The following is a 14,182-nucleotide window of genomic DNA, read 5'->3' as shown; positions in this document are numbered from 1 at the left end:
CGGATTTCTGAGTTCGAGGACAGCCTAGTCTACAGAGTGAGTTCCAGGACAGCCAGGGTTACACAGAGAAACCCTGTCTCGAAAAACAAAAACAAAAAAGAAAGAAACGAGTAAGAGAGACTGAAAATAACTAAGCCCGAGCAAGGATTTTTCTGCTCCCAGACTGGATACAATGTATCTGCTCCCACTCAAGCCTTCTCCACCATCAGGTACTGGATCCCTCGAACCAGAGCCAAAATTCTTATGTGAGTTTTGTTTTGTTTTGTTGGTTTGTATTTTATCCCAGTAATAAGAAAATATGTTCAACCAGGAAAAGCTAGGCCATATGGAGGAACTGCTGATCCCGGATCCCTAGTGGACCTTGCATGACCCTTTCTGACCCAGCTTAAGGCTCTGTAACCCTGATTCCTTTGAGTACCTCAAATTCAGCCCAGTGGCCCCTAGAGTGTTTCTCCTGGAATACCTGTGACATCTGCTGGTGAACTCAACTTTCAAAACTCAGTCCTTTTATTAGCCTCCTCAGAGAAGGCTTCCTTGTGCTCATGGCCCCACTGTTATTCAGCCATGTTTATCCTGTCCTTGCTCAGGGTCTGGGCTTCAGCAGAGGCAGCCCTGGGGAGAGGCTGATGAGGCACTGGCTGGGGCCTGCAACAGGTGATCCATCCGGTGGTAGTCAATGATGCTCCGAAGCTCAGCTCAGCAGGGCCTATTCGGGAATTCCATACTGCATGGCCAAAGCCCACCCCTGGTTGTCCTGTCCTGCAGGCTCGAAGTGTTCCCTCTCCTGCTCCAAACAGACAGGCATGAAGCATGGCCACCTGCTTTCCAAGAGAACCCAATAAATGAAGGGGAGCCAAGGGGTATTCTATCCTCAGAGCCCCCACCCTCTGCTTGGTGCCAGATTAACTCTAAGGCAATGTCCCTGGGACCTGTCCTACTGCTCCTAGGAGCTTGCTATGACCTTGGACTGTATCTTGAACACACAAGCACAAATAGAGTTGTTTGCTTCTTCTTGTTGGTTTTTTTTTTTTTTAAACTCTGGTGTCTCCTTTTCTTTACAGGATATTTACAAACAGGGACAGGTATTAGCCACCAAATGGGCTGGGAAGAGGGGGCAGTGCTAAGACGCGCCTCAGCGCAGGGAAGGAGTCCTGAGGAAGGGCACGAGTATGACCCAGTTGCTCTGAAGGGCCAGGCAGTTCCAAGCAGGTCCAGATTCAGATTGGAACTCAGGCCAGGTCAGTAGTGGGTGAACCCAGATGCTTAGAGGCCAGGAGCAGGCGGGTGGCGGCACTCTCGGACTCTGCCAGCAGCCTCTGGTTGTTGTGTCTGAGGCTCCGAACCTCCTCCTCCAGGGCTGCCCTGTCCGCCTTCTCCTAGGTTGAAGAATGGTAGTCAGAGCCCTTGCCAGGGGCAGCCCTGTGCGCCCCCGTCAGGCTCTCTCCTCACCCTCTGCAGGTCCTCCTGGAGCTTCCAGAGCATGGACTCGAGGTGAGAGACCTTTTCTGACAGGCTCCCGGGTTCTGGCCTGAGGACATGGGGTCAGAACTCAGCGGAAGCAGTGCAGGCTCCCAGACACTCCTGACTGATAATGAACCCAACCCTGTCTCCTGATACGTAGGTGTCTGTGGATGCAGAGCCTAGAGAGCGTTCAACTGCAATGGGCAGGCAGGGAAGGACACACACACAGGAGGGGATGTGAGGGGTATGTGAGGGCAGAAACCTTACTCAGAATCGCACTTTAAAGCTCCCTTGGGGTCTTCGCTCTCTGAGATGGGTTGTCCTAGAGGAGAGAGAGAGAGTGGGCAGGTCTGAAGGGATAAACATTGTCCTGGCTCCGCTCCCCTGGGCCCTTGCGGCCTCACCCTCCCGGGACAGTGACTCCAGAATTGTGTTGCAAGTGGAGGCGATCTCTGAGATGGACTGCCACTCATCCTCCAGGGTCTCACTGCCGGCTTCCGACATAACTGCAGGTCAAAGGAGAAAGGCTTAGGGAGGGCGGGGGTGGGGGGAAGGGGCTGGAACTGGCTGTCTTCTCCTCCTGCCCTATTCCCTGGCTCCAGACTCACTCTTACTGATGGAATTCCGCAGAGACAAGGTTCGGGGCAGGATGGAGGCCCTCAGTTCTGGGGCTGAGTCACTGGTGTCTTCATGGCTACTGGGGCTTCCTGACTGGTCCTGGGGGCAAAAGTGAACAGCAAGGCTGTAACACCCAATGTCACCTCTGCAATGAATCTCCAGAGCTCTGTTTGTTTTTGTTTCTGCTTACCTGGGAAGGGGGTGTTTCTCTGTCAGTACCGGGTGCAGATGGGTTGGCAGTGGTGACAAGGAGGAGGTCTGGAGTGGTGTTGGGCAGGACTGGAGCCTCATCGGACAGGGAGCTAAGGAGGGTAGGGGTGACTCAGAATGGAGAGCTGCTTTTCCAGAGCTGTGCTTTCAGGCCCTAAAAGGCTGGCCCAGTGAGTGTACCTTCGAGACGACAGGGAGTTGTGGCTGTGCAGGAATTCTGTCCTCTCCTCAGTCAGATCCCCAGGCCCCGGAGGACTGCTGCTGTCTTTCAGGCAAAAATGTAGCAGCTGCTTGGTGGGAGGCAATATGACCAACTTCCCAGTTTCATCCTGTACTGGCTCTGGGGCCCCCCGCCGGCTGGGTTCCTTCAGAGAAAGCATATACAGCTCCGAAAAGCTCCTGGAGGGTGGGGGTGGGGCAGCATCAGGTAGGACCCTCCATCCCCTCCACAGCATCCACCCCATCCCAGCCACTGCCAGAGACATCCAAAAGGAAGAGAGCTCCAGGCATCATGACTCTACAGCACACAAATATCACTGTTAACCTTGTATCCATGGCTGCCCCTGTATCCTTTGTATCCATGGCTGCCCATGTATCCTAAGCAGGCCACTCTCTCTGTTTTCCCTCAAACATACTTAAGAGTATTTACAGTTGAAACAATGTAATGTAAATCCCTTAGCATCCTCAGTACACTGCCTGGAGCCATCCAGCCCATGCTTCTCTTTGTTTTTTATTAGCACACATGCCAGTCTTTGAAACTCCTATCTGCTAAGAATAGTTTTTAGAGATCTTGAACTATGTATTGATGTGTATATGTGTATTTACGTGGGGAGAGGCCAGGCACATGTGAATGCAACACCTGTGGAGACCAGAAGAGGGTGTGAGACTCCTGGATCTGGAGTTACAGACAGGCTGTCAGGAGCACCGTGTGGGTGCTAGGAATCCCACTCAGGTCCTCTGCAAGAGCAGCAAATGCTCTTGATGGCTGAGCCACGTCTCTGGCCTTAGTTCTTAGATGTTTAAATAATTTAAAAGGTATTATTAGAGTACTTCATGACATGTAAAAATTAAACAGTCTGAGCATAATGTGTTTCCACTTAGAATGTTTTTGACCTTACACTGGGTTCCCTGTAAGTAACCCCTTCACAAGACAAGGAGCATCCACATCAAATCCTAAAATTCCAGCTCCATGGTTTTAGTAGATGCTGGCATACATTCATTTTCCTACAAAAGAGTCGAGTGACTGTGGCAGAGTAGTGGCTCCAAAAGTCAAAAGTATTTACTGTTAGGGGTTCTATGGGAAAGTTTGCCTGTATTGGGTTTAGAATAGGAAGTGATCAATTCGTGTGTACTTGGGGTGGAGGGGCTAATACACTGAAATAATAGAAGGGGCTATTTGACCTTTAGAGAGGGAAAGCATGAGCTTAAACACTTTCAAGTCTAGATGAATAACGTATGATTCAGAGCATGCTGATGCTAACACGGGAGGCACAGAATGGGCCAGCCGCTGAGTCCTCCTACCCCCCCCAGCCCCCACCCGGTGCCCTGACCTTCGCGGCCGGCCGCTCTCGTCTGGGGGTAGGACCGTGACGCAGACCTTGGGCGCAGAGCGCAGCATCTGGGCAGCAGCTTCGGGACCCAGCTTGGGCAGCGTCTGGCCGCAGACTCGCAGCAGACGAGCTCCAGGCCGAAGCCCTGTGGTCTCCGCAAACGTGAAGCGCTCCACGTGCGTGATGAAGCCCTCTGCATCCACCTCGAAGCCCAGGCGACCTTGGCCATCTCTGGGCAGCGCTAGTTCTCTGGTCTCACACCCGCGGCTCACCAGCTGCATGGAAAGGCTGGGTGAGAGTGTCCCTTGGGGGCGTGGCTTCACAGAGGCCCCGCCCTGGTCCTGCCCCTGCCTCGATCGACTTAACCCGGCATGCCTGAGGAGCCCTAGCGACCTACCTGATAGTTGTGAATTCGAATTGGAGACTCTGAGATTAAAAGTCACCTGTGCAAGCCCCTTTTCCCCGCCCCACCACAGCAGCCTAACGGAGTTTCCAACAGGCTCCGCCCCCGACCAGGGGACCTCAGTTTTTGACACTGGCTCACCTGCAGACGTGCCACGACTTCGCCCACGGCTTGCCCTGGGGCCCCGTCGAGCCGCAGCGTGATCGCCTCCCCGCGCCCGTGGTACAGATCAAGTTGGTGCTCTGAGAAGGTCCAGGCCAATACGTCGCGACAGGCACAATTGAAGACCACGCGGCCGTCGCGAGGAGCCACCAGCACCAGTGTCTCTGCTGAGATGCCCAACAAGCAGGGCACCTCGGCGTCGTCCGGACCGCTCGTTTCAGCTCCCGCTGCGACCCGCGCCCCTGGAGCCGCGCGTACGCCCCACATCAGCGCACCCGCCGCCTGTAGCTCCGCGCCTGGGCTCCGAGGGGTTGCCCGGCGCCTACCCCCCAGAGATGGCAGGCCGAACCGCGAAGCCGAGTCCAGCGAAGTCGTGGTCACTTCATTAGTAGCCAGGTCCTGCAGGTACTGTTGGCGTGTGCGTGTAGCCATGGCGTGGAACTGGCGTGCATGACCAGCCGCTTGCTCACCATTGAGTGCCTTAGCCAACAGAAAGGCCCGGAAATCGGCATTGGCTGCAAAGGGGCCTCCGCCTTCTGGCAGCGCAGGCCCGAAGGCAGGAGTGTCCTGGGTGCGGCTCACTGCCACCCTGCGTGGAGGAAGGCTGTAGTGAGGGAACGAGAGGCAGAAGGAGGCGAGGAATGTGTCCAATCATCGGTGCCTATGACCTGAGATCACCCTAGCACCCACCTGTATGAGGTGTGTGGGGTGCAGGGAGCATGTGCACGCACCACCAAGAAAACGTGCTGGAAGTGAGAGCGGATTGTCGTTGGGCAGAAGGGCTTGCTACCCGGCTCCTGGAACACGATGGTCACAATATCGTTCCCGATATGACGCTTCCTCAGGAGCTGGTGGTTAAAGGTAGGCAATGAGAGGTGAGCTTTGTGCCCCCCCCCAGTCCCTCATTTAGGCACGGCAAAGGTGTCAGTGGTTCCCCACCTGCACCTTATAAAAGCCTGAGGAGGGTATTTGCGAAGGTGGTACAGCCAGGGGCGGGAGGGGGCAGTGTTGTTGGGTTCAGCAGAGCTCAGACCACCGTTCTGATATTAAGCACTCAAGTAACACCCGCCACTGCTTCCCGAAAGTCTTTGGCCTGGCCCAACTCCTCACACACCTGTTGCTGGTTATTAGGCGTGTAAGGCAGCATCGTGGACACGTGAAACATGATCTCATGGTCTTGGTAGGTGGTGTAGAGTGAATGTGTGCCCGTGGAATCCGCTGTAGCCAGACAATTGGGGACACAAAGAGAACATGGGGAGTGTGGGTGACTTCAATGAGTCTTAAACTTACTTCTATGTCCCAGCCACCAGCTATTGCCTAGGCCACGAAGACCAAGAGCCCCATCCTTGGTAAATTCCCTCCCCTCTCCTATAGACTACAGCCCCACACCAGGGTGAAGGGGAATCAGTATAGGGGAGCTGAGATAGAACGAATCCAGAACTAAGACTTAGAGGGAAGCAGAGCAGCCCCCATTCTCAGCCCCAGCCCCCACAGCCTAAGGAACGCTGATAAAGTTCTGCCCTGCATCTCCAGTCCGTTGGGGGGGGGGGCGCTCACTTTTGGTATCCAACTGGGCCCGGTAACTTTCAAAGCCTTTGAGTCGCACCACATCACCCAGCAAGGTGAGGAACTGCATAAAGGCTGCTCCGGCTTCCTGGTTGTTGTACATCTCTTCCTCAGAGCCCTGGCCTGCCCGGCAGTACAGGATGCCCACCTTGCGTTGGAAGCTCAGCTGAGGGGGTCATGGACAACAGAAGACAAAGGCTTCAGTACCCTGCCAGCCCACCATGTAGAGAATGGGAAGAGCTGGCCTTTGGGGCTGGGCTGCCCTGGTAGGAACTCTGAGCCATTTGGGCATCTTTGCCCATCAAGTGCATTCTACCTGCCCTCTCCTTGTGCTCATGAGGGCAGGGAGGTCATAGGGAGGAGACAGAGGATTTAATGACTTCTCCAGCAACAAAAGAGATGACTCCCAGAAAGAACCCTATACACCAGTGGGTTCTCAGCCTATAGTTGTGACCCTTCTGAGGATCTAACGGCCCATTCACAGGGGTTGCATAGCAGCAGAGATCCTGCATGCCAGGTGTTTATGGTACAATTCCTAAGGGTAGCAGAATTACAGTTATGAAGTGGCAATGAAAATAATTTTTGATCAGGGTCACCACACCATGAGGAGCTGTAGGAAAGGGCTGAGATCCCCTGCCAAGCATGGTGCCCACATTCCTGTCCCCCTCAGCTCAAGGCTCTAGTGTGCTGGCACCCCAGCCCTCTGAGGTTTGGAGTCATTTCTGTTCCCTTCCTGTTTGTCTTTTTGATAGGCTATAGTACATAGTCCAGGCTGTACTTAAACTCATATATAGCTAAGACTGGCCTTGAACTCCTGATCATTTTGCCTATATCTCCCAAATACTGGAATTCTAGACATGTACCTGCATCTTTTGTTTGTTTGAAACAGGGTTGCTGGAAAGATAGCTCAGTGGTTAAGAGCACTGACTGCTCTTCCAGAGGTTCCTGAGTTCAATTCTCAGCAACCACATGGTGGCTCACAACCATCTGTAATGGGGATCCTATGCCCTCTCATGGTGTGTCTGAAGGCAGCAACAGTGTGCTCATATACATAAAATAATTAAATAAATCTAAGAAAGAAAGAAAGAAAGAAAGAAAGAAAGAAAGAAAGAAAGAAAGAAAGAAAGAAAGGTGGTCTTGCTATGTAGCCCAGGCTGGCTTTGAACTCACTGCAATCCTCCTGTCTCAGCTGCCTAATATGGGGATTACAGGCATAAACCACTATGCCTGGCTTTTCTGCACATTCCTCTCCTAGTGTTTTCCAGTTGCAGACAGATATGCCCTACTGACCCCACTGAAGTAATCCCATGCCCCAGTCCCCAGCTCTCACCTCCCTCCTTCACAGCTAACCTCTGTGGCTGAGGGCTTCCTAGCATGCCTGAGGTCCTGGCTTCTGTACCTCAGGGGAGGGGTGTATGTATATGTGGGGGCTTGCAAACCACAAAACCCACAGAAAACCACAACTCCCCTTATAGACTACATATATATGCCCTATCCTGGCACTCTTGGCACTGTTGGCCCTAATCCTGGGGACAACAGGAACCTCATCTTCCTTGAAACCCTCTGCCTATGCTTCCCTGCAGATTTTGTCTTTTCTCCCCCACAGCTGCTTCCAGCTCAGACCCTTTCCCCAAACTCCAGGTCTGGTTCACCAGCTGCCAGGGGTCTTTGCCTCCGTGCTAGGACTAAAGACATGCACCGCTACACCTGGCCACATCTTGACCCCTCAATTACTATGTCTCTGCCTCTATCCCTCCTCCAGAGTCCCTGGGACCCACAACATAACACAACTCCCAGGGGCCAAGAAGCTGGGGATCTTGCCCTTCTTCACACTTTTCAGGGGGTCACAAAGTGTGAGCCGCCTCATCATTACCTGTAACCACCATGACCACCATGTCTAATCTGAACAACAACCACAGCTTTGGGCCTATTTTCTGTCCAGCCTACGTCCTATGTGTGCCTCTCAGATCTGTCTGTCCTGAATCCTTCTGTGCCTCTCAATATCTACAAGACAAAAAAGAAAGCCTCCCCATGCAAGTCCCACAAGCCCTCCACCCACACAGAACATCATGCGACATGCAGAGATCTCTCTAAATCATTATTGTAAGAGCCACCTCATCAATCCTGCCTGCCCAGAAAACAGGCTCATGCTGGTCTGGGGGCTTGTATGTTTTCCAGTGTGAAACTTTGGGTGCTGTCAGTACCCTCTGTGTGGCCTCTAGGCCCCCCCCCAATCCTCCAGTCACTGAACCCTGCAGCTCCTGTATTTTATCAGGGGCTCTCTGCCCACATCAGGGACAGCAGCGGTTTCAGCATCTGTTCTAGGTCTGACACTATGAAGGGATGAGATGTATTTATTCAATGACCACTGGAATAAACAACACAAAGGAGAGCCAGGGCCAGTGAGCAACTCTCAACACAAGGTACAGGACCTCCAACTGGCTCGAGAGTCTGAAGTGGGACAGGAAGCTCTAGGAAGCTTGCCATGTGGGGAGGAGACCAAATGGGCTGGGGGAAGAAGAAAAAAAATAAAGACAAAAAATGGTGAGGGTGCTGCATAGCAACAGGGCCAGCCATACTGTAAAGACGCCTAAGAATTGCCTTAGGCTTTTCTGTTTTTGTTTGTTTTTGGTTTTTTTGTTTTGGTTTGGTTTGGTTTGGTTTTTGTTTTTTGTTTTTTTTTGTTTTTTTCAAGACAGGATTTCTCTGTATAGCCCTGGCTGTCCTGGAGCTCACTTTGTAGACCAGGCTGGCCTCAAACTCAGAAATCTGCCTGCCTCTGCCTCCAGAGTGCTGGGATTAAAGGCGTGCGCCACCACGTCCAGCTTTCTGTTTTTTTTTTAATGCAGAGTCTGAGCAGGCCAGGCTGCAGCCCCAGATTCTACATTCCTAACTTGCTGTGGCTGCTTTACAAGCCTGGTTGATCAAACAAGTCTCCGGTGACCCTGGATCCTTCTCTCTGAAAGGCTGGATGTGGGTCAGCTCTCCTGAGGTCCCGTCAGATCAGGTCAGGATTAGGGAGCAGGAAGCTAGCTAGTTAGGGGATGAAGTTCAGCCCATCTCCCCGGGATGCTGTGCCCTCCTCCCGGCCACTCACCACTTGCTCATCCAGGGTGAGCAGCGTGCGGGGCACCTTGGGAGAGGCTGAACCCAGGCGCAGGCAGCTGGGGCTCAGCCGTGGAGCCACGTGTTCCAGAAGCTTCCTCGGAGATAGGCCCCTCGGGGGGCCGGGAGGCAGTGCGTCCTCCGAGATGGTGCCGCGGAGGGTCCGGAGCTAAGGATAGGATGTGGAGACATTCAGTTTTTGTATAGGCTGTGGTGGAGGAAACCCGCCTCCCGAGCCTGTAATCCCAGCCCACCTGCGTGGTCCGCACGATGACCCGGTAGCTGTGTAGGGTGCCCCCTCCGCTGCCCTCTTTCTCCTCCCGTCGCAGGCTCACGGCCACCGGACCCAGCGCCTCATCCAGCCCAAAGAAATTCTGGTGTTCTTGGGGGGGGGGGGGTGTTGGTCGGTGGCCTTTCAGTCAAACCCGCTGACCACCCTATCCCTTCTTGACCACGCCCACCACAGAAGTACCACCCTAGGTATTCTCTCACCAAGAGCTGAACCTGGGAGAAGTCCACTCCCACCCCAGTTTGCAGTCCCACCCACGGTTACACCTTGTCCCAGGACCGGGGAACAAATGCCTAAGTCCTCCTAGGTTAAATGCTGCCCTGGCTCCACCAAAGCTTAGGTTCTCCCTTTCAAGACACGGCAGCTTCTTTTCCTGGTAATGATGAGAACAGGGTTTCATCACACAGATAAGGAAATAGGAAATCGCTCACTGGCCTCCAGGAGGGTTATGAAGATGGAAGGTCACTCCCTGACTTCAGGTGTGACACCAGGGCTTGGCCTTAAAGAGGTGGTTAGAGTTGAGCCAACAGAGCCCAATTCAGCTCCTGCTCCCTTTTTACGGGGAAAGGCCAGCCCCTGAGCCTCGCACTGTATAGAATGTAGACCACAGGGACCTCTGACCCAGATCCTCCCCTGCCTCTCCCAGGCTCGCCTGCCCCTTACCTTTGCCATAGAAGTACTTGCGATAGTAGCCTGCACCCAGATCTGCGTGCTCCAGGCTGTAAGCTGTGGTCCGGGTCTGTGGCTCCTCCAGGACCGACACAGCCGCATTAGGCAGTGCAGGGGGCACAGGTGGGGATATTGGCCCACCCAGCCCTAGCTCACCCTCACCACCAAGCTCGCTCACAAAGCCAGGTGCCCCGAGCAGTAGATCTGAGGTGGTAGTCTGGCCCTCGGCTAAGGTCCCAGAGTTTGCCTCTGTATGGCTGCCTGTCCCCCGAGGTCGTGGAGCCCAGTCAAAGAGCAAGCTCTGCACATCATAGTGAGCAAACCACCGGGGTTCCAGCACTGGCGGGAAGGTGGGCTCTGGCTCCTCTGCTGGCAACCCTAGTAGTGCCAGTGGGTCAGTGAAGAGCCGAGTAGGGGTTGCAGCAGGGCGGCTGGCATCCTCGTGGCTGTGGGCACGGGCACGGGGGCTGGCTGGTGTAGCGGGCCGGACTTCACCAGCATCACTGCCACTGCGCAAGAGTGGGCCCCGAGCTGGCCTCGGCTCAAAGGTAAGTGGTGTCAGTGGGGGCCGGGCAGGTTGGCGCAGCTTACGGGCAAAGAGGTCATCGGTAGGTGCAGGGGCCATGCCCCGCCGAGGGCTCCCCACACCGCCGGCCCACATGGGCGTGCTCTGTGGGCCTGACTCTCTGGGGGCCGGGCCGCATTGGTGGGCACGGGTCCTTGGTGCCCAGCCAGAAGGCTGAGGTTTCAGTGGTTCCTGCACTGCAGGAGGAGGGGGCTGCTCAGATGGGCCTGGGGAGAAAACAGGAACTCAGGCCCCCAGCCCAGTCTTCCACCACCCCATTTAGCTTCCGGCCCCCTCCGGGACCATCAAAGCTGCTTCCGCTTTCCTGGCCACTTCCTTGTCTGCCTGGGGCTGAAGTTTCCAGCCCCCATCCCAGGCTTAGGTCAAGGCTGGGAGCTGAACTGGGATGCTTTGCCCCTGGGGGTGCTAGTGACTGGGTCTAGTGGGCACCGGGGCCTCCCAGTTCTCCCCTGTACACCTTGGCTGTGGAACTAGGCTCAAAGTGAGGGTTGCCACCAAATTCTGGACAGTTTTCACCGGGACGGAAATCAAAGCAGTCACTGGTGTCTGAGTCTTGCCCACTTGACAAAGGGAGGACGTCCTGTCCCCAGAGACCTTCCTCCCTGGTACCTCCCACTTCCTCCAGGGTCCCCAAGGAGCTGAGCACCCAAGGCCTCGACTCAATGCCCTCAATTCCCGCAGTCTCAATACCTCAAGGACACAGGAGCTCCTGGGGCAGCTGCTGCAGGACAGAAGCAGTGGTGAGAGGACTTCCTATAACACAGGAAGTGGCCCCAACTCAGCCCAGCCTCCTGCTTGGCTCCTATATCCTGAGGAAGGTGCTAGGGTCACAACAGCTCAGTCATGGGACCCAAGACACCTAAGTCTAAAGGACAAGACTAATACTAACCTCTTGCAGGTCACTGTGCCCACTCCCAGGGGTGACAGAGCCTGATCCCAACAGGACCCTGTGGATGCCTGTTTACCTGGCCTCGCATGCATGGACAGGGAGGTCTGAACCCAGTGAGACAGGTCACAGTGAGGCCCAGTTAAGATGAGCTTGCCTGAATTAGTTCCATGTTCAAACTAGAATTTGAACCTTGTCTCTGAGTCCCGAAGGCAGTGGTTCTCAAGCTTCTTAACTCTGTGACGCTGTAATACAGTTCCTAATGGGGCGGTGACCTCACAGCCAGAAAATTATTTTCATTGCTACTTCACCACTGTAATTTTGCTGCCCTTAAGAATCATAACATAAGCTGGGCAGTGGTGGCGCACACCTTTAATCCCAGCACTCGGGAGGCAGAGGCAGGCAGATTTCGAGTTCAAGGCCAGCCTGGTCTACAAAGTGAGTTCCAGGACAGCCAGGGCTACACAGAGAAACCCTGTCTTGAAAAACAAGAAGAAGAAGAACATAAATATCTCAAGTGTGACCCCTGTGAAAGGGCTGCTCGACCCTCAAAGGGGTCCCAGCACACAGGTTGACAACTGCTGCTTCTGGGCTTGTCAGAGCTGCACCTGTCTACTCTGCCCCTGTGTGCGTAGGAGTAAGGCAGCCTTGTGAGGGGAGACGGGAGAGGCTCAAGGTCTCACAGGATGTAAAGCTGAAACACCCAAGGCCCCAGGGACCTACTAAGTGCGGAAATGTGGTGAAACTACACTAGGCAGGTGCAAAAGGTGTGAGAAGGCCGAGCCCACCTCGGCATGAGCTAGGGATGGAGCCAACAGCTGGGGCAGGGGCAGGCCTCTGTTAGTACGGTTTTCTACAGAGGACAGGGAGCAGCTCCATAGTACCCCTCAGCTGGGTCTCCAGAACCAAACAAGAGCAGACTCCTCCTCAGGGTCTTCCTGTCTGTCTTCTAGGATAAACTCTGAGGCTGCACTTCTTGATTTCTTTGAAGACTGCTTGGAAACTGAAAGGTGAAGCCAACTATGTCCGTGTGTGAACTGTGCAGGCCCCAGGTCCATAGACTAAGCTGGGCACATGCAGGCTCAGACTGAGGCCACAGTGCGGGGAGGAGACCGACAAGAGAGGGGTCTGTGAGTGCCCTTCGCCATGAGCTGAGCCCTGGGAATGTGTGCAGCCCAGTCCAGGAGCTCCCTCTTGTTCTGGCCTTGCCTTAAGGGGTGTACTTGGGCTCTGCCCCCCACCTCTCATCTTCACACAAGGTCCATTGAGGCCAGGACATTCCTTGCAGTCTGTGTCACTGAGGGGGAAAAGGGGGGTGCCCCGCCCCCACAGATCCGGAAGGCCTGGCTGCCCCAGGAGGAGGCACTGGATGCTTCCCAGCACATCTGGAGGTCGTGACCCTATTTCTGTTGCCAGGGAGTGCTACAGATGTTTCCTCCCAGGCCAGACCCAGGATTGCAAAGGCTGAGAAAGAGGTCACACTGGGAAAAGGGGAGCCCCAGAATAGGGGGAGCCCCACACACTCAGCAGCAGGAGCAGCTGCCAGCACTGCTGAGAAAAGTCCAGAACCAATGAATCCACCCAGTGGAGCTCTGAATCTGCTCATGCAGAGGAGGGAGTGGGAGCTGCCAGCAGGAGACAGAACACTGGACGTGCTGACTCGGGGCTGGACTGGGGCAGGAGGTTGGGTGGGGTGCGTGTAGTGAAAAGCAGCCAATAGTCCCGTTCCTCCCCACACTACAAGGATTCACGTCCAGGCTACTTTGTTGGGTATCCAGCCCGAACCTGGTGCCTCCCGATCCCTGATCCCGCCAGTACCTCTTGGGCTCAAGCTGGCCACCGCTGCCTTCCGCACCAAGGTCCCGCTGCCTGCTCATACCGCTCCCGGCGCCTCCGCTCCGCCTGGGGGCGGGGCCAGGATGGAGGCGGTACGTGGTGGAGGGGCGGGACTACCCGGGAGCTGTCTAAGGCGGGAAGCACAGTGGGTGGGGACCTCCGACAGGAACCTAAGCAGCCCCGGACTGCCTGAAGTTCTCTGTCCCAGCCTTCAACTGCTCTTTTAACTCCCGGTCCTAGCTCAGTCAGTGACTTCACCGAGAAATGAGAACAAATGTACCTGCCTTCCAGACCAATTGGAGCGCTAGAGGCCACTTAGTGTCCAGCTGTGGCCCAGCAGACAGCAGGTATTAGAGCCAGAAACTATTTCACTCTTTAAGGGCTGGGCCAAGCTAGATAACCGATCTACAGAGGCTACCATTTATGCAATGGCGAACACCATTAAATCCAGCACTCTGAAGGCAGAGGCAGGTGGATCTGAGGTCAAGGCCAGCCTGATGTACATAGGGAGTACATAGTAAGCCCCTGTCTCAAAAGCAAAATAGAATCCTTTCTATTCACCTGTTATTTTCTTTACGCTTGGAACAAGTGAGGTTGAGCAGTCTCTGATCAAGATCAAGGCTGATGAATGTGTGAGCCACCTGGGCACAGAGGACTGCTTGAAAAGCAGAGGCTCAGCTCTCTCCTTTCTCCTCTCACTTCTCTCTCCTCTTCCCTTTCTCTTTGTCTTCTCTCCTCTCTCTCTCTTCCTCTCTAGCCTTCCCTGCCCCCGCTCTCTCTATATACCTTTTCTCTCCCCCCCCCCTGCATTTCTATAATAAAGCTCTTAAACCATTAAAAA

General features: G+C 54.6%; 1 protein-coding gene across 4 annotated transcripts; it reads right to left on the bottom strand.

The window, feature by feature from the left end:
• Positions 1-510: 510 nt before the first annotated feature.
• Positions 511-13,408, bottom strand: Sipa1 (signal-induced proliferation-associated 1). Of its 4 annotated transcripts, none has more exons than XM_021151501.2 (17): positions 13,324-13,408; positions 11,310-11,340; positions 10,028-10,825; positions 9,330-9,457; positions 9,068-9,244; positions 5,962-6,136; positions 5,519-5,622; positions 5,095-5,252; positions 4,384-4,993; positions 3,840-4,114; positions 2,470-2,688; positions 2,270-2,381; positions 2,070-2,178; positions 1,866-1,967; positions 1,729-1,783; positions 1,450-1,528; positions 511-1,376 (listed from the first exon to the last, which is right to left on the bottom strand). In XM_021151501.2, exons 3-17 carry the CDS (start codon positions 10,692-10,694, stop codon positions 1,230-1,232), a joined length of 3,117 nt encoding a protein of 1,038 aa, XP_021007160.1. In that variant the 5' UTR covers positions 10,695-10,825; positions 11,310-11,340; positions 13,324-13,408; the 3' UTR covers positions 511-1,229. The 4 variants fall into 4 exon arrangements, with proteins under 4 accessions (XP_021007160.1, XP_029328635.1, XP_029328634.1 ...); XM_029472775.2 differs by having other exon boundaries at positions 11,310-11,337; positions 13,324-13,397; XM_029472774.2 differs by having other exon boundaries at positions 11,310-11,428; positions 13,324-13,391.
• Between the last annotated feature and the right edge of the window lie 774 nt (positions 13,409-14,182).

The sequence above is a fragment of the Mus caroli genome, unplaced genomic scaffold (genome assembly GCF_978045245.1).
Source record: "Mus caroli unplaced genomic scaffold, Mus_caroli_1 scaffold_20, whole genome shotgun sequence".
NCBI classification, from domain to species: Eukaryota; Metazoa; Chordata; class Mammalia; order Rodentia; family Muridae; genus Mus; species Mus caroli.
This window is presented reverse-complemented; position numbering and strand designations above follow the sequence as displayed.

Bases quoted from the DNA above. Each gene is read 5' to 3' on its own strand.
- Sipa1 (XM_021151501.2), bottom strand. From the start codon at position 10,694: ATGTGGGCCGGCGGTGTGGGGAGCCCTCGGCGGGGCATGGCCCCTGCA. The intron at 6,137-9,067 runs GTGAGTGGCCGG...TGACCCCCTCAG, and splicing joins TCACCCTGGATGAGCAAGTG to CTGAGCTTCCAACGCAAGGT. The intron at 1,784-1,865 runs GTGAGGCCGCAA...TCTCTCCTCTAG, and splicing joins GGAGTCACTGTCCCGGGAGG to GACAACCCATCTCAGAGAGC.